Source organism: Aspergillus flavus, chromosome 8 (assembly GCF_009017415.1).
Source record: "Aspergillus flavus chromosome 8, complete sequence".
Classification (NCBI taxonomy): Eukaryota; Fungi; Ascomycota; class Eurotiomycetes; order Eurotiales; family Aspergillaceae; genus Aspergillus; species Aspergillus flavus.
In genome coordinates, this window is record NC_092403.1 from 1,896,768 (window position 1) to 1,915,155 (window position 18,388).

An 18,388-nucleotide genomic window follows, 5' to 3' on the forward strand; every position below is an offset into this window, starting at 1 on the left:
TTTAAATCTCTTTAGTCTTAGCTATTAATTTAATATATTAATTTTATTAAAATTAATTATTTAATTAACTAAGCTAAATAGATATCTTTAATTTAGTTAATATAATTATATAATTCTATATATATATAGATTAGATTAATAATTAATAAATAAAATAGATTAATGTTAATAAAATAAATTATAAAAATAATATAAAAATTAATATAAAAATCTAATATATTTAATTAATATATAAAATAATAGATTTATATATATATATATTATATATATATATAAAATTAATTAATATAAAAAAGTAAAAATATTATTAATTTAAAATTTTAAATAAAACTAATCTAGATTTATAACTATTAGCTACTTTAATTTTAAAATAAAATAATCTTAGAATTAGCTAGAATAAATTAAAAAATAAAATAAAATAAAATAAATAAAATAAATAAAATAAATAAAATAAATAAAATAAATAAAATAAATAAAATAAATAAAATAAATAAAATAAATAAAATAAATAAAATAAATAAAATAAATAAAATAAATAAAATAAATAAAATAAATAAAATAAATAAAATAAATAAAATAAATAAAATAAATAAAATAAATAAAATAAATAAAATAAATAAAATAAATAAAATAAATAAAATAAATAAAATAAATAAAATAAATAATTAAATTATATAAAAAAGCTAGAATTAATTAAATAATAATTCTAGACTAAATAAATAGATAGAGCTTAGATAATCTAAGCTCTAGATTAAATAATAAAAATAGATAACTAAAGCTAAAATAATTAAAGCTTTAGATTAAATATAAATAGAAAAGATTAAAAAAATAATTTAATATTTAATAATTAAATAATTAGATAATAATTTATTTAAAAAAATTAATTTAATTTAATAGAGAATTAAATAGCTTTTTATATTAAATTAAGTTTACTTAGACTTATTAAATTAAAAATTTATTTAATATTTCTTAATTTAATACTTATCTAATATTTTTTAATTAGAATATAATTATTTAATATTATCTAGTTAGGATTTTTTATTTAATTTTTTCTAGATAGATAATATTCTAGAAAGATTCTAGAATATTCAAGAAAATTTCTTAAATAGAAAATATATCTCTAACAATACTTTATATATAATCTTTTTAAATAATAGTAATTATTTAAATAGAGTATTTATTATTTTTAGTCTATTATTAGATTATAATCTTTAAGCTATAAAATTTTTAATATTATATTATATTTATTTTTTAAAAATATAATATTAAAAACTATATTTTTAATATATTATTTTATAACTATAGTAATAAATATTATTTTAATTAAATCTTAATTAATTTTTAATTTCTAGCTATCTAGTTTAAATAAAGATTTAATATTTTTTTTATTATTTTTTCATCTTTATATTTTTTAATATTTTAATAATATAAAATTATTTTTTATATTTAAGTTAATTATTATTTATACTAATTTCTATTAATAATAATAATTCTAATAATATATTTTCTTTATTTAATTATAGTAAATATTCTTTAATTTATATTATTTTATAATTAAAAATATACTATTTAAAAATAATAATTATATATTAATTCTATTATATAATAATAATATTTATATTTTTTTAAATACTTATATATTTTTTTATATTCTTTTTTTATTTTATTTAAATTAATAAATTTAAATTTTTTATAATATTTAAATTTATCTATACTATATATTTTATATATAATTAAATATTTATTATATTATTAATAATATTTATTCTAATTCTTAGTATTTATATTCTAATATTTATAATTTTATTAATTATATTATTAATCTAATTAATAAAAATCTTCTATTTTTATAATAACTTAACTTTAATTTACTATATTTAATATAGTCTAAATATTAGTATTTTTTACTTTAATTATATTTAAAATAAATTTATTATATTAATTAATATTATTAAAACTATTTATTCTATAGATTAATATATATTTTATATATTTTTTAATTAATTTTATAATAATTTTATATTATAGTTTACTATTAATTTATTTAAATCTATAATTTTTTTATTTATATAATTAACTAATTTATTAATTTTATTTTTATTAAATTAATTATATTACTATTTTATAATATTCTATAGATTATTTTAATTTTTATTAAAATATAGCTATATAATTTAATTATTATTATTAGACTTATTTTTTTATATTACTTTTTTTTTAATAAATCTATATTAATATTAAACTATATAGCTTTAATTTCTTTATTAATCTTATCTATAGTTAAACTTTTAATTCTAATAATATATTAAATTCTTCTAGTTTAATTATTTATATATATATTTATAATAGTATTTAATTATATATTCATTTTTTATTTTTTAATTATATTTAATTATTAAAATAATTTATTTTATTACTATTAATTATTTTTTTTCTATTAATAGTTCTTTAATATATACTTTACTTTTTTATAGTTAAAATAAAGCTTTTTATATTTTTAATATTTTTTTTTCTTTTAGAAAATATTTTTAATTTTATAATTATATATATCTTTTTTTATTTATATTATATTATCTAATATAATTATTTCTTAATATATTATAGTTATATTACTTTTTGTTTCTTTAATTAAAATTATATAATTTATTATTGATTTTAATTAATTATTTAATTATTTTATAAAATATATTAAATCTTTTTATATAAATAAGCTTTTTTTTAACTTCTAATTTTAATAATTCTTTAAATTTAGTAATATATATATTTTTATTTTAATCTAAATAAATAATAATTTATATAAAGTCTAATATTAATTTACTAATAAATCTAATATATTATAATTATTAAAATTTTTATTTTATATTCTAAATTATATTAATATCTTTAAAAATCTATTTAAAATATTTTTTCAATATATTAAAGAATATAAAGATTTATTTTATTTTATTATTTTAATTTTTTTTATTTTTTTATAGTATTTTTAAATAAAGAATTTAAATTAATTAAATACTCTACTAGTAAAATAAATAAATATAAAATAAATTTTATTATTATTAAATTTTATTTTATTATAGTTAATTCTAAAGTATAATTTTAATTAAATTAAAAATTTTTAAAATTTATTATATTATTTATTAAATAGTTCTAAAATTTTAATTTTAATAGTTTTAACTACTAGATATATCTCTAGTTAAATAATTTATTTCTAGAACTAATTAACTATCTTAATTTTTTAAATAAAAATTAAAATTATAGTAAATATTAATATTAAATTACTAGTACTAGAGCTAGTAGTTATATTCTTTTTATTTATCTTTAAAAATATATTTATTATTTTTAAGTCTAAATATAGTTTAACTTATATAAATTACTAATTAGTAATTAATATATTATATCTAGAGCTTTATTATTAAATTTAAAACTAGTTAATAGACTATATTTTAAGAGTTATTAATTTAAAGTTATTCTTTAATTTCTATTATTATAGGAATATAGTTAATATAAGATTACTATTAATACTAAACTATTATTATTATAGAAATATAGTTAATATAAAACTACTATTAATACTAGATTTAAATTTAAAGAACTACATTTATTAAATATATATATCTAATAGTTAAAAAAATATAAATAAATTAAAATTAGTTTTATTACTAAAAATAACTCTATAGTAATAATATATATTAATTATAAAAAATTAAATTAAGTATATAAATAAATATATTTATATATTTTTACTTATTATATTATTACTATAATTTTTTATATTAATAATATACTATATTTTATTAATACTATAAACTTTTTATATTACTAATATATTTAGTTATATTATTATTATAATATATATAATTTTATTATAATAATTAATATTAATATCTATAGCTCTTTCTAAATAATTACTAAATAAATAATTTATTAAGTGTTTTCAACTTAGAAATTAGCTTTTATTATTCTATTATTATTCTATTTTATATATCTGTCTTTAATAAGATGTGCTAGATAAGGGTCTGTAACAATATATTAAAAATATTATATAAAATAATATATATATAATTTTATAAAGTTATAAATATCTTAATAAAATTAAATAATATAACTATATATTTAAAATAATTATATTAAATATAAATTATAATTTTTTATTTATTTTTTTTAATTTAGATTTAATAATATATTATATAAATTAATTTTTATATTTTTTAATAAAAAGATATTTTTATATATAATAAATTATAAAGATATTTTATTAATAAATTATAATTAAAATTTTAAATTATTATTAAATAATTAAATATTTTTAAATATTTTAATAATAGTAAAAATATAGATATAATTTTTATAAATTTTTATAAATTTTTTTAAAATAATAATTTCAATAATAAAAATTTAAATTATTAATAATAATTTTATATTAATAAATGAATATATAGATTCTATAGTATAGTTATAAAAAAATATTAAATCCTTTTTAATTAAAAGTTTTTATTAATAATAATATAGATTTTAATAAAAATTTAAATAAATTTTTCTAAATTTGTTGTAATACTAAAAAACTTTTAGATTTTGTAAATAAATATAATAATTTAATTAATTATTTTTATTAAAAATATAAAAAAATCGACTTCTTATAATTTATAATTTTAAATAAATTTAAAGCTAATAATATTAATTTTAATATAATTATTTATATTTATAAAAATTTTAATAGTATTTTAAATATCAATAAATATATAGAAATAGACTATAGTTTTTATAATAAAATATAGAATTATATACATAAAATCTATATTAATTTTATATTATTTTTTATTTTAACATTTTTTTATCTAGACTAATTATATTAAGACTTTTTTTTATAAATAAAATATTATAAATTTTTTTTAAAATTAATATTATTTTATTAATTTTTTATTTTTTTTTTAATTATTTATAAAAATAAAATTATAAAATCTTACTTTTTTATTATTATTTATTTTATTTTTTAATAAAATATTAATATTATTTTTATTTATAAATAGAAAATATGTATAATAAAATAATAATAATTCTTTATTTAATTTCTTTAAATTTTTATTTAAATTTTTTAAATAAATATTTAAAATTAAAAATAAATTTAAAAATATTTTTTAAATAACTTAATAATCTTTTTTAATTAAAAATATAGAGTTAAAATATTAATAATTAAATAATATTTTTTAGTTATTAATCTAATTTTTGAATTATTTAATAATTTTTTTTAATTATTATAGAATCTAACTTATATTTTTTATGGAAAATTATAAAAAAAATACTAAAAAATATTATAGTAATTTACTTTATATTTTTTAGTACTATTATAATTTTTAAATAATTAAAAAAAATTAAAATTATAATAAAAAATCTATTATATAAACTAAATAATCTATTGAGTAAATAAAAAAATAGAAAATAAAATATAAAGCTCTATTATTAATTAAATAATAGAGTAAATATAAAAATAAATTAATTTTTATTTTTTTTATATTTTTAGTAATATTTAAATAGCATAAAAATTCTTTTCTTTTTAGAAACTTTTTTTTAGAATCTTAATTAAATAGTTAATAAATCTCTATATATATAGATTAAATAGGAATTAAAAGACCTAGAGATTCTGTATACCCTATGGACCGATTCTACATCGGCTCCGTGATATAATCTCTATTTTTTAAAAATTATAACCTAATAATAATAGAAATTAAAAAATAACTTTAAGTTAATAATCCTTAGAACATGGTCTACTAACTGATCTTAAATTCAATAATAAAGCCCTAGGCGTAATATTATAAAGTATAATTAATTAATAGGTTTTAAAAATATAGTATTAACAGACTAAAGATTATTTAAAATTATATCATAGTTTTTCTATCTAATATAATAAATAAATTATTTAAAAATATTTATATATTATATAAGCCGGCGGCCTACTAGCAGCTCGCTTGTAGTAGAATATAGTTGCCTGAGACAACCGTTGTTATAAAGACTTTATAAATTTAGAAATAGTATAAGTCTTTTTATACTATTTATTTTTAGTAATCTATCTAGTATAATTGATACTGTTCGATAATTATATCTGATTTAACCTGGTCCGCTTGTTTGTTGAACAAGGTTATTATTTGACGAGGCCGTTCGCGCTCCTACAAAGGGGATCGAAATCATATTATAACTTGTAATGTATTCTATATAACTGGTTATTATAAATATCTTTAGAGTATAGTATATCTCTATCTTAAATAGCTATCTTAGAAGAATAACTTCATTTAAGGTAATGGCTTACCATCTACCTTTTGTAATAGGTGCAGTAACTACTTATTCTTTATATATACTCTTGGTGTCTAAAAGCACAAGTCAGCCTAGACCTGTAATAAGTCTAAAGAAATCAACTACTTTCCTTTGTATGAACCTTATATTTGCTAATATAAATGATATAATATATCCACCAAATAGAGACACAGAGACATAGAGCCGTGTAGCATGTTGTCACGACTCACTATTGAGATGCTATTAGTTAGGGTATATATCTAGTAAGCCAGCCGGCCTTCCTGCGATAATCGGGTACAATAGCTTTGTCTGGGCACTACCAACCAATCTAGAAATACCAATCAATCGAGCTGGAACCTTTGGTGAGATACTAGGGTATGACTCCCGGTACAAGTTGTTATGTACAACATCCGATTGTTATAGGTAATTTCCCTTACTGAACCGAGAACCAAAGTCAGCGGCCCTATTAATCATCTCCCGACGCTGGGAGTTGGTTATCTTAGAGGAGATAGCCATATCCTTCTCTTTATCAAAGGGGCGACTGCTAGCATCGTCCTCCTCGAAATTTTTACATTCCTCGAGAGGTTGTAACATATTTCCAGCTGCATTTTCTTTCCGTTTTGCATCCTGGGGTTGATAAGCACTCATTAGATCAGCAATATGCTATAGTGCTTGTCATAACTCACATTGTACTTTTGGATTCTGTCCTGCATGGCCTGTGATACTCTGGCAGGTCGAGTTACTTGATCTTTGTTTGCACCAAATATGCTAACACCCATGACTTTATCTTGTAAACGTTTCATTTTTTGCTCTGGCGTTTCCGTCCAAGACGAATCTACCTCCCCTGATTGGGAATTTGATGCTGATCTTCCACTTTGAAACTTTCTACTCCTCAGTTTGGTTGGATCCACCCTTGCAGTCCTTCCACTTGACCCTGGTGGCTGTAACATCCACTCATCTCGATGACTTCGATCTTCGCCAGCATGACCTTGCTCAGTCAATGGGTCATATGGAGTGTCGCCATGTGTCTTGGCATCCACTAATTTGGTCTCCATAGGTCCCGAGGGTGGTAAACACGGACCGATGTCATCGTCGTCACTGCTTTCATTTTCGCCATTAGAGTCTAGTGTGTCATCGTCTGCAGGATTTGATAAAGGCAATGTTGGTCCGACTACCCTCCGTCGTTTGTCGGTATTGTCAAGACCATATTCGGGATATGGTGTCGGTTGCTCGAACTTTCGTTTCTCACTTTGATCCATTGCATAAAAACAATGTGGATGGTTAAGAGGGAAGGAAATAATACCCATTCTCCTCGTGCTTATGGTTACATATAATTATATAATCACCTAGAGCATAACGTAATTGGTAAACGAGCGGGTCACGCAAACGAGCGGGTCAACACGCCCATTTTTCTACACATCTATTTTTTTAAGACTATTTAACTACCAGCTATATTACTAAAAATGCCTAAATTATTAAAATCTTAGATAGAATAGAAAGATAGAATTTTATTAGCTATATTAACTATTAAAAAAAAATTACTAATATTTATATAGTAGTTTATATTTTTAATATATCTTTTATAATACTTTAAAGATATTTATTAAATAATATATTTTAATTAAATATATATATAAATAATTATAAAATAATTTTTAGTAAAAAGAAATTGCTTAAATAATAGATTCTATTATTAAATAAATATAGAGTATTTTCTTAATCTATATATATATAAAAAATAGTTAATATTTTATTTTTAAAGTATAATACTATCTCTTTTTTTATTACTATAGAAAAAAAATAGATATATAATTTTATTAAATATATATCTAAATTTAAAATTTATTTTATATATTACTATAATTATTAATATATTAAAATAGAGAATTTTAAAATTTTAAATATTTAATTTAAATAAATAAATAAAACTATTTAAAAATATAATATAATTTTAAATAATATATATAATTTTAATAAAATAGAATTTATAATAGATCTAATAGCTATAGCTAAAATTATTATTAAATCTAATATATTTAAAAAAATTATTTTTATTATAATTAAAAAATTAAAAATAGATTATTACTATAAAATATATTAATTTTAATAAATAAACTTTATTTTTTTATATTATTCTTAAAAATAAAATATATATAAAGATCTAATATAAAAAAAATAAAATTTTTTTTAATTAAAGAATTAAAATTAATTTTAATAACTAAATAAATAATAAGATTAATCTATATTAATTATAAAATTATTTTATATTTTATATTATTAACTAATCTATAGAAAAATACTATTTATTTATTTTAAATAATTATAATAATTATTTAATATTTTTATTTAATTAAATCTATATAAAAAATAATATTATACTAATCTATATATCTATATATATTTTTTATAAATTTTAATTATTTAATATTATTATTTTTTTATTACTAAAAATTTTATATAAAAATTTAATTAAATCTAAAATATATTATAAATTTAATTATATTAATAAAATTAAATTTTTAAAAATCTATTTTAAAATCTATATAAAGATTTTTATTAATAATAATATATATAATATTTTTAAAACTATTAATCTAATTTCTCTATTTTTTAAGTATATTTTTTTTTTAATTAATAATTTAATTTAAAATCTCTATATCTCTAGATAATAGATTTAATAGTTAAAATAGTTTAATATTTAAAATATTTTATATAATTAAATAATTAAAAAAATTAAAATCTATATTTAAAAAACTATTTAAAAATTAATTTTATAATTTTAATTTATTTATTAAAATTAATTTAAATTAATTAATTAAAAATATTAAATAAACTATAAATAATATAATAATATTAAAATATTAATTAGAATAATATTAAACCGCGTATAAAAAATAGCTTAAAAAATAAAAATATTTTATTAAATAAATTATTTTTAAAAAAGATATATTAATATCTAAAGTCTAAATTTTTATTAAATACTAAAATTAAATAAATAAAGCTATATAGATAGATAGATTTCTATTTATTAAATTAATTTTTAAATATATTTTATTTAAATATTTTAGCTATAGTATATAAAATTATAAAATTATATATTATCTAAATTAATAGAACTATTTATTTTTATATAGAAATCTAAATTTATAGTATTTTAATTATTTTAATTTTTAATATAGCAGCGCGTTGATCCGCTCGTTTGCGTGACCCGCTTATTTACCGATTACGTCAGTTAGTTAGTTAGTTAATTAGTTAACCGCACACCTTTGACTCTTAACACTAGCCGGACAACTAATTAGTTTATATCCGCGTGATTAGGTATACAACTGTAGTACTATTATCATACAGCAGTACATATACGAGTACTCAGGCAAGGATCTATAATAAAGTCTTGGATAGCTATATGTCTCTCTTATACGGTTGACTCTATCTAGTGAAAGATATGCTTTGTATTTAAAATACTAGTACTATCAAACGTTAGTTGTTTAATGCAGGGCTGTTGGGATAAAGTCATCGGCAGATAACATCTATTCTTGGTGAAGAAGTTTAAGCCAAGTTACACTTACCTGAATGCTGAGCACAATCATTGCGCCATCCTGTAAGATACGGAGATATCATTATATTGACACTATCCCTTATGAATGTCTTATGGCAAAATGTGCATCAATATACGCGGAACATCCATTACCCTGGCATCCCGACAATTGAAATATATAGAGAGCCCTTCGAGCATTTAGTTTATTGATAAATCCCGCCTGTATCCGTATAAAGTCTTTTAACCTTCACACAGCTGCCATGATTTGCGACAAGGTTATGTTGGCTCAAAGGGAAGAGGACGAGATCTTTCACTGTATCTATGCCACATAGAGTAGCCGCGCGAGTTCAAACTTATGATGGCCCAATTAGACTGTCTAGGGATGAATTGAGAAGGCTCAGAACTCCCTATATCCCAGCATCTATCTCCATTTCATCCTCCCGATGAAGGGTATTGTTTGAATTACCAGGATCTGCGACCGTTCCCGGGTGTAAAGTGCTATTTGTGGACGGGTCTCGCCCACATTGATTTATTCTAGCCCGCTCCCTTGTCTCAATCAAGGCCTTACGCACAGTGTCTCTTTCCTTCGGTACCGTTAGTGACGCTGGTTCTCTATAGAGGACCAGCTCATTGCATATTGGCTTTGCTTCTGTGACGACGAATCTCGGGATTGCTCGCAAGTTCTCCCCGATCCCAGGCAGAAACGTGATAGAATCACTGGGAAGCTCAGTTTCTGCTATCTCACGTTCAAGGTCATGAATGTAAACCGTATGTTTTGTGTCGTCCAATATCATCATGTCATCTAAAGCTGAGAAAACATGCTGACCAACTTCGAGATTTTCTCGAATTTCTCTAGGAGTATTGCTGGTTGCTCGAGGACCTGAAGTTGTGGTGTTAGAGGATACGTTGAAGGACGGGAAAGCAAAGCACAGGAAAAAAGACAAAACAAAAAAGAAATAACAAAAAGAAGAGACAGAGACAGAGGTAAGGTATTTGAAAGAAAGGGCAGCAATAAGAGAGACAGAGAGATAGAAGGAGCCAAGGCCATGCATGGTAAGACATACCAATATGCAAGCAACCAAACTTTTTTGCTAGAGGCTGATCTCCATCAGGGTCACTCTCCGCGGGACGCTTTTTTCCGTGATAAACTCCCACATCAGTATGCTGCGCCATCCGAACCACAAACAGCCGGGTAACGAATTGAGAACTTTTCTGCGGAGTAATAGGACGAGTTTAATAATCTACCATCTGCTATCCTGAGCACGCGCGAAGTCAACCTGGTGCAACTGGATGCATCGCTGAGTGGGTAGCTTGATGCGAGCCCCTAAGCTTTTGAGGGATGGGCAACTGGCTTTGACTCATCTGCTGTCGCCCCCTAGGTCAAACCCCAGAACATTCTACCATCTTCACACTTCCCCTCCCCCTCCCCCACTTCGAAGTGCGTTATCTGCAAACACCATCTCAGCACCATTAAGAATGAATTCAAATATACAAAGTAGTCCAGAGTGGACTGCAAAATCTGTTCGGGATGCATTTATTCAATATTTCCAAAAAAATGGACATACTTTCGGTATACCATATACTGCATATTATATTCTCAGTCCTTCAACGAGCTAACACCGGACCGTACGACTAGTTGCATCGGCTCCTGTGGTTCCTCACTCGGATCCAACCTTGCTTTTTACGAATGCCGGAATGAATCAGTTCAAGTCGATTTTCTTAGGCACCGTGGATCCACAATCTGATTTTGCGAACCTGAAGAGCGCGGTCAATACACAAAAGGTTACTACATGAAAATTATTGTCCCCTTTAAAAGTTCCACAACTAAGTCATTCTTATAGTGCATCCGTGCCGGTGGTAAGCATAATGTAAGTGGCAAAGAGAAGACAATCTCTTTACTGTTTCTGAAAAGACTAACCGCAGCGATAATAGGATCTGGACGATGTGGGAAAGGACAGCTATCATCATGTGAGGCGATATTCAATCTCGTGCATATTATTATTACACGTACTGATAGTAGGGGACTTACAACAGACCTTCTTTGAGATGCTTGGTAACTGGAGTTTTGGCGACTACTTCAAGAAGGAAGCGATCAATTACTCTTGGGAACTCATGACAAAGATATACGGATTGGATCCTCAACGGCTATATGTTACCTACTTCGAGGGGAGCAAGGAGGGTGGCCTCTCACCCGACCTGGAAGCCAAGGAGCTATGGAAAGCAGTGGGTGTTCCGGAAGACCACATTCTTCCTGGGAATATGAAAGACAATTTCTGGGAAATGGGTGATCAGGGCCCCTGTGGACCTTGCAGCGAAATCCACTATGACAGGATTGGGGGCCGCAATGCCTCCAACCTCGTCAATCAGGATGATCCCAATGTTCTTGAGATCTGGAATAACGTTTTCATCCAGTACAACCGTGAGTCAGACCGGTCTTTGAAGCCCCTCCCGAATAAGCATGTCGACACTGGCATGGGCTTTGAGCGTTTGGTCTCGGTACTCCAAAATAAGTCATCAAATTATGACACCGATGTGTTTTCTCCGTTATTCCAAACCATTAAGGACATCACTGGAGCACGGCCGTATCAGGGACGATTTGGTGTTGAAGATGCGGACGGAATCGACACGGCCTACAGGGTTGTAGCAGATCATGTTCGAACCCTGACATTTGCCATTTCAGATGGCGTCGCACCGAATAACGAGGGCCGTGGCTATGTGATTCGTCGGGTTCTTCGCAGAGGTGCACGGTATGCCAGAAAATACTTCAGGGTCGAAATTGGCAATTTCTTTTCCAAGATCGTACCGACCCTTGTGGATCAGATGGGTGACATGTTTCCAGAGGTCAAGCGGAAACAGCAAGACGTTATGGAAATACTTGACGAGGAAGAGATTTCGTTTGCAAAGACTCTGGATCGTGGTGAAAGGCAATTCGAACATTATGCTCAGCAAGCTAAGGCTAAGGGAGACGATAAGCTCCACGGTGCTGATGTTTGGAGATTGTATGACACTTTTGGCTTCCCTGTCGACTTGACTCGTATTATGGCAGAGGAACGTGGCCTACGAATTGACGATACTGAGTTCGAGGAGGCTCGCTCAAGAGCTAAGGAAGCAAGTAAAGGACAGAAAAAAGCTGCCGCCGACACCGTCAAACTGGATGTTCACGATCTTGGAAAATTGGAGAAAATGAATGACGTTCCCAAAACGAACGACTCGGCCAAATTCGATAGAGGGAACATTACTGCCCAGGTCAAGGCGATCTACCATGGAAAATCCTTCCATCTTTCAACGGAGCAGATACCCGAGGGTGACCAACTTGGGCTTATACTCGATCGCACGAATTTCTATGCCGAGCAAGGCGGACAGGAAAATGACACAGGTAGAATTGTCATTGACGGACAGGCTGAGCTTGAAGTTGGCGATGTCCAGCTTTATGCTGGTTATGTCCTTCATACTGGCTTCATGAAGTATGGTTCTCTGTCTGTTGGTGATGAAGTCATTTGTGAATACGACGAACTTCGTCGGTGGCCCATCAGAAATAACCACACAGGCACGCATATTCTTAATTTCGCGCTGAAAGAGGTACTGGGAGATGGTGTGGAGCAGAAGGGCTCACTTGTTGCTGCTGAGAAGCTTAGGTTTGATTTTTCTCATAAATCTCCGGTCACAGATAAAGACCTGGAAAGGATTGAGGATATATCGACCGAGTATATTCGCCAGAATTGCGCCGTCTACTCGCAGGAGGTTCCTCTCGCAACTGCCCGACAGATCTCAGGAGTTAGAGCCGTGTTCGGTGAGACCTATCCAGATCCTGTTCGTGTTGTGTCTGTAGGCGTGGAGCTGGAGGAGATCCTCAAGAATGTTAAGGACCCTCGTTGGGAAAAAGTTAGTATTGAGTTCTGTGGCGGAACTCATGTGCAAAAGACAGGCGACATTAAGGAGCTCGTTATTCTGGAAGAGAGCGGCATTGCCAAAGGCATCCGCAGAATTATTGCAGTTACCGGAGAGGATGCTCATGAAGTGCAGCGCGTCGCTCTGGGATTCGAGAAGCGTTTGGACCGTCTTGAAGCAATGGCCCTAGGTCCTGAGAAAGAACAGGATGCCAAGCAAATTCAAGTCGACCTTAGCCAGTTATTAATCTCAGCAGTTCAAAAATCGAGGTTCCGTGAACGTTTTGCACATATCAACAAGCAAATCATTGATTCGCAAAAAGCGCAGCAAAAGCTTGAATCGAAGAAGGCGCTCGAGGCAATTACTTCATACTTCGAAAACCCTGAGAACAAAGACAAGTCGTGGCTTGTTGCTAGGCTTCCAATTTCAGCAAATGCAAAAGCTGTTAGCGAATCCCTGAACCACGTGAAGTCGAAGCTACAGGATAAAACGGTTTACGTCTTGGCCGCGGACTCTAACCAAGGTCGTGTCGTCCACGGCTGCTATATGTCAAAGGTAATATCATCGCTAGCCCGGTACTTCTTGACCCGCACTGACGATTTTTATTTTCACTAGGCAATAAGCGATCAGGGAGCTTCCGCTAGCGATTGGGCGGCTATTGTTTCTACTGCGGTTGGTGGAAAGGCTGGTGGCAAAGGGCCCACGTCTATTGGCAATGGTACTAACCCAGACAAAACTGACGAAGCTATTGCCTTGGCTTCTGATTATCTTAGCAAGTTTAAGCTTTAAGCCCTCGACGCGGTTTTCAAGTTGTGATACTCCTGGATTGTAACGACCAGGGGGGGAGAAAAGTATGGCACGAAAAAGAGCGTATAGGTGTATTAAGTGCTATAGATAGGGATCAGGAAACTCACTACATGTAATGGCTTTTTCGTTGCTTGGGAATATGGGAATTGTTCACTTTCTCTCTTCATATATCCTAGGACTCGAAACGACCTTTTGATCATGTATCACATCTCCCCGCACTGAATGATGGTCACGTCTTGATTAGGTTTATCCCTAGTTGTACGAGTGTTTTCAATCATTCGCACAACGTCCATTCCTTCCACTACTTGTCCAAACACCACGTGTTTATTATTTAGGAACGGTGTCGCAGTCGTTGTAATGAAGAATTGGCAACCGTTTGTGTTGGGTCCAGAATTCTGGACATGTCAGCATCACCGCTTCCCTAGGCTTTCGTACTGGGACTTACTGCCATGCTTAGTAGCCCTGGTTGATCATGCTTCAAAATGAAATTTTCATCTTGAAATCGTGGAGTGCCATAGATGGTACGAGAACCTGTGCCATCGCCATTGACGAAGTCACCACCCTGTATCATGAAATCCTTGATCTTTAATGCATTAGTCAGCCCCAGAAACATTAGTCTCGAGGATAATGTATTGTACACACAACTCTATGAAATTTGCTATTCTTATATCCTTGTGGCCGTCCTTGGGGACTTTTGCTTTCTCCTGTGCAGAACTGGCGAAAATTTTCTGCTGTTCGTGGCGTTATACTGGTGAAGAGTTCCATCTTGATACGTCCCAGTGACTCCCCTGTGAGATAAGTATGCTCAGTCTGTTTAGATCTTATTTGATGAGGCAGATTTCCCAGCGCCGTATTCTATAATCACATATCTTTAATTGAGTTGTGCTGGTGAAACGACGCTGGACATCTTCTGAAGCCGTGGGATTTCTGTCTAAGGTTGAATTCTCAATCTTATCTTCCGTACTTACCACCTAGAGTGATGTCAAAAAAGACAACAGGGTTGGGTGTCTTAGCTGAGCTCGTAACTTGGCTATCCATTTGCAGGTTTGCGCTATCAGGAAATCAGATGTGGTTGGAGGAACAACAGTGTGACGATATAAAACTTGTATGGAGAAACTTCCGCAAGTGGTAGGCATCTACAGAGTAGATAGTACTCAATCTTGAAGAGCCTCCCCATATGACTCCATAAGACCCCACTTTCAAATTAGCTTATCTAATTAAGAAAGCCAGCGAATACGTAACACCTGTCTTTCACATACGGAGTTCTCTGTATACCGCACACCTCAATCTTTATATCGTGACAAGATATTCCGTATGTACCAAACTACGGAGTAATCTTATTTCCATTCTGTTACTGAAGCATTCTACCTAGAGTATGGCTTAAGGTGTATACTGCATTTTAATAATTGTACGAAGTAATGTGAAAGGTATGATATGAAAGTCACTCAGTAGTCACTTAACACATACTTAGAAGTACCTTTTTGCTATGTCGGTAGATTGTTGCAATGCTCTGCTCATCGCTACAGGTACGGTAATGCGGGACAAAACCGAGGTACAGTACATGTACGGAGTACGGAGTACTGTAGAGTAATAATAAGCCACCCCGTGACCTAACAGCCATTGGCCTCGGTCACGCATTACCACCCACCTTACGGAGTAATGTGGAGTATCGTCAACGGCATTCTAGACTCAAATGCGATATACGTCCCTGGTTTACAATAAGAACCATTCTTTCAGCAGCCCCAGGCGCAGCTGCCGCCAGTGATGATCCACCGCGTTCGCATTTTGGTGTGTGCCTTGTATCGCTACCCTGAAGTAGATGAATCGGGTTGCTCCCATCGCTTTTGCGTGTTAGAGCCATAACGTTGCTTCAGGGAGTTGTTGATTTCTCGACGAAATCTCATGTCAATATTCTCGGGGATTCTAGATATATCACTCCTTAACAACCGAGACGGCCGGCACCGTTTACTACATTCAGCCCCTCCAGTATCATCACGACTACGTTTGTCAAGATGGCATCCACTGCAACAGGTCCACAACCAACTGCCACCAGTACTGATCACAACGGAGATGATAGTAGCTCAAGCCCCACGAGTTCGCCCCTCTTATTCTTCGTTGCCCTTGGTTTTGGTGTTGTATTCACGAACCTATGGTACGCCCAACTTTGCGTTATGTTTAAAATGTGCGCTAATCTAATCGACCATGTTTAGGATTATTGTGGGAGTAAAATATTGCTTCCGATATAACCAGCGAAACCGCCAATTACGCAACGAGGAAACGGGCGAGCCGATAGATTTAGTAACCATGCCTCGAACACATAGGAGAAGGAGGGAAAAAAAGTTGATGAGTATGGATGAAGTTAACGAACGGTTTCCACTTGTTAAATACAAAGTGTGGAGATCTTCGCGCGCGAATGAAGGCCTTCCAACCGCAGGTGGAATATCGGCACCAAATAGCAGACCCCAGAGCTTGAAAGGTGAACATAATGTTTTATCTACCACTGTTGGGGCACCCTCTTACACAACAAATTCGGCAATAAAAGGCCACCGTCGATGTGATTCAACCACGTCGCAGTTATCTATACCAGCTGAACACGCACAGACGGCCTTAGTGCAGCCGCAAGAGAAGGAGAACGCCGGTCAAGCATTTGCTGTGCTGGCTGATGGCACCCATGGCCCAGACGCAAAACAGTTACAGAATTGCAATTCCCTTGAGGATGAAGACGTTAACAACCCAATTCGCACCGCAGTACCAGCGGAACTTTTACCCAACCCAGGCGATTCGTGTGCAATTTGCCTTGATACAATCGAAGATGACGATGACATACGTGGGCTTACATGTGGTCATGCTTTTCATGCATCCTGTGTCGACCCGTGGTTAACGAGTCGAAGAGCCTGTTGTCCTTTGTGCAAGGCCGATTATTATGTTCCAAAGCCTCGCTCTGATCCCGGCGGACTAACAACTAACCCAGAACGCTCAGGCCGTCGCAATACAACACGGTTGGCCGTTCCCACACAACCACAATCGGTATTTATAGGAGGACGTGTTAACCCATTTCGGAATCCCCTAGCTATATCAGATCGACAGGATCCATCGAGAAATGGAACCCAGTCGTCCCGGCTAACTGCACCGCGTTTTTGGCGAATACAAGCTCACCACTCTCAGCCTGCTAATAACCCGTCAAGCTCAGCTCCAGAGCCTTCGGACCGGCGAGATTGGAGGACTCGATTTACGCCTACTAGGTCGCTGAACCTTTCTTTTCTATCCTTTTCCGCTCGGAATCATTATTCAAGGGAGAGCATGCCGCACCCGACGGACACTGCACGCTCTGCGGCCGATCGGACACCTAGCCAGCTGGAAGCCCAGTCCGGCGCATGAGCAGACTCATAAATCATGTTTCGCGGATACCCTATCCAGTCCATGTCAAACGTTGCCCTTCCTCACTTCATGGCATCTGGAATGCCACTTGGCAACGGCACGATTATTTACAGCGTGCAAGATCACGCAAATACATAAATATCATTCTGTATAATACGTTGAAGTACCTCACTATTCGAAAGACAGTTTTTGTCTTGCATAAGAAGGATGTGTGAAGTTCTTGTCTAGGCACCTACATTTGTTCCAGGCTGTTGGCTTAGTAGCTCAGGCCATTATGAAAGTTATTACCCGTGGCGTGGCGTTGATGGCGCAAAGGTTCTAGGGTATTTAGGATTTTCGGGTTTTAGGCAAGGTTGTTGGTTGGGTATTTATCGAGGAAGCGTTGCTGCAGGTATGGATTTCTTTAATCTAAGCCTGCTCTCTCTCTCCTCTTTCTTTTCCGTCCCCCATTGTTTATTCCTCCTTGTTTTAATGTACATCGTGATGATGAGAATACCA

The 18,388-nt window shown here is 29.5% G+C and overlaps 4 protein-coding genes across 4 annotated transcripts; 2 read left to right on the forward strand and 2 right to left on the reverse strand.

Annotated features, from left to right (window-relative positions):
- Positions 1–6,202: 6,202 nt before the first annotated feature.
- Positions 6,203–7,808, reverse strand: F9C07_2174668 (uncharacterized protein). Its single transcript, XM_041295266.2, has 2 exons — positions 6,969–7,808; positions 6,203–6,909 (listed from the first exon to the last, which is right to left on the reverse strand). The coding sequence occupies exons 1-2, from the start codon at positions 7,587–7,589 to the stop codon at positions 6,700–6,702; spliced, it is 831 nt and encodes a 276-aa protein (XP_041151147.2). The 5' UTR covers positions 7,590–7,808; the 3' UTR covers positions 6,203–6,699.
- Positions 7,809–11,131: 3,323 nt separating this feature from the next.
- On the forward strand, positions 11,132–14,494 carry F9C07_2077204 (alanyl-tRNA synthetase, cytoplasmic; the record flags this gene model as incomplete). The annotated part of the gene is made up of 6 exons (XM_041295277.2): positions 11,132–11,387; positions 11,454–11,599; positions 11,659–11,685; positions 11,750–11,785; positions 11,852–14,260; positions 14,321–14,494. The coding sequence occupies 6 exons, from the start codon at positions 11,132–11,134 to the stop codon at positions 14,492–14,494; spliced, it is 3,048 nt and encodes a 1,015-aa protein (XP_041151146.2).
- A 221-nt stretch (positions 14,495–14,715) lies between these two features.
- F9C07_13337 (U-snRNP-associated cyclophilin type peptidyl-prolyl cis-trans isomerase) lies at positions 14,716–15,550 on the reverse strand (the record flags this gene model as incomplete). The annotated part of the gene is made up of 4 exons (XM_041287483.1): positions 14,716–14,907; positions 14,958–15,095; positions 15,155–15,300; positions 15,481–15,550. 4 exons carry the CDS (start codon positions 15,548–15,550, stop codon positions 14,716–14,718), a joined length of 546 nt encoding a protein of 181 aa, XP_041151145.1.
- A 317-nt stretch (positions 15,551–15,867) lies between these two features.
- Positions 15,868–17,890, forward strand: F9C07_2264141 (uncharacterized protein; the record flags this gene model as incomplete). The annotated part of the gene is made up of 2 exons (XM_041295276.2): positions 15,868–16,664; positions 16,723–17,890. Exons 1-2 carry the CDS (start codon positions 16,525–16,527, stop codon positions 17,888–17,890), a joined length of 1,308 nt encoding a protein of 435 aa, XP_041151144.1. The 5' UTR covers positions 15,868–16,524.
- Positions 17,891–18,388: the final 498 nt, after the last annotated feature.

Bases quoted from the DNA above. Each gene is read 5' to 3' on its own strand.
- F9C07_2174668 (XM_041295266.2), bottom strand. From the start codon at position 7,589: ATGGGTATTATTTCCTTCCCTCTTAACCATCCACATTGTTTTTATGCA. The intron at 6,910-6,968 runs GTGAGTTATGAC...TATCAACCCCAG, and splicing joins ACAGAATCCAAAAGTACAAT to GATGCAAAACGGAAAGAAAA.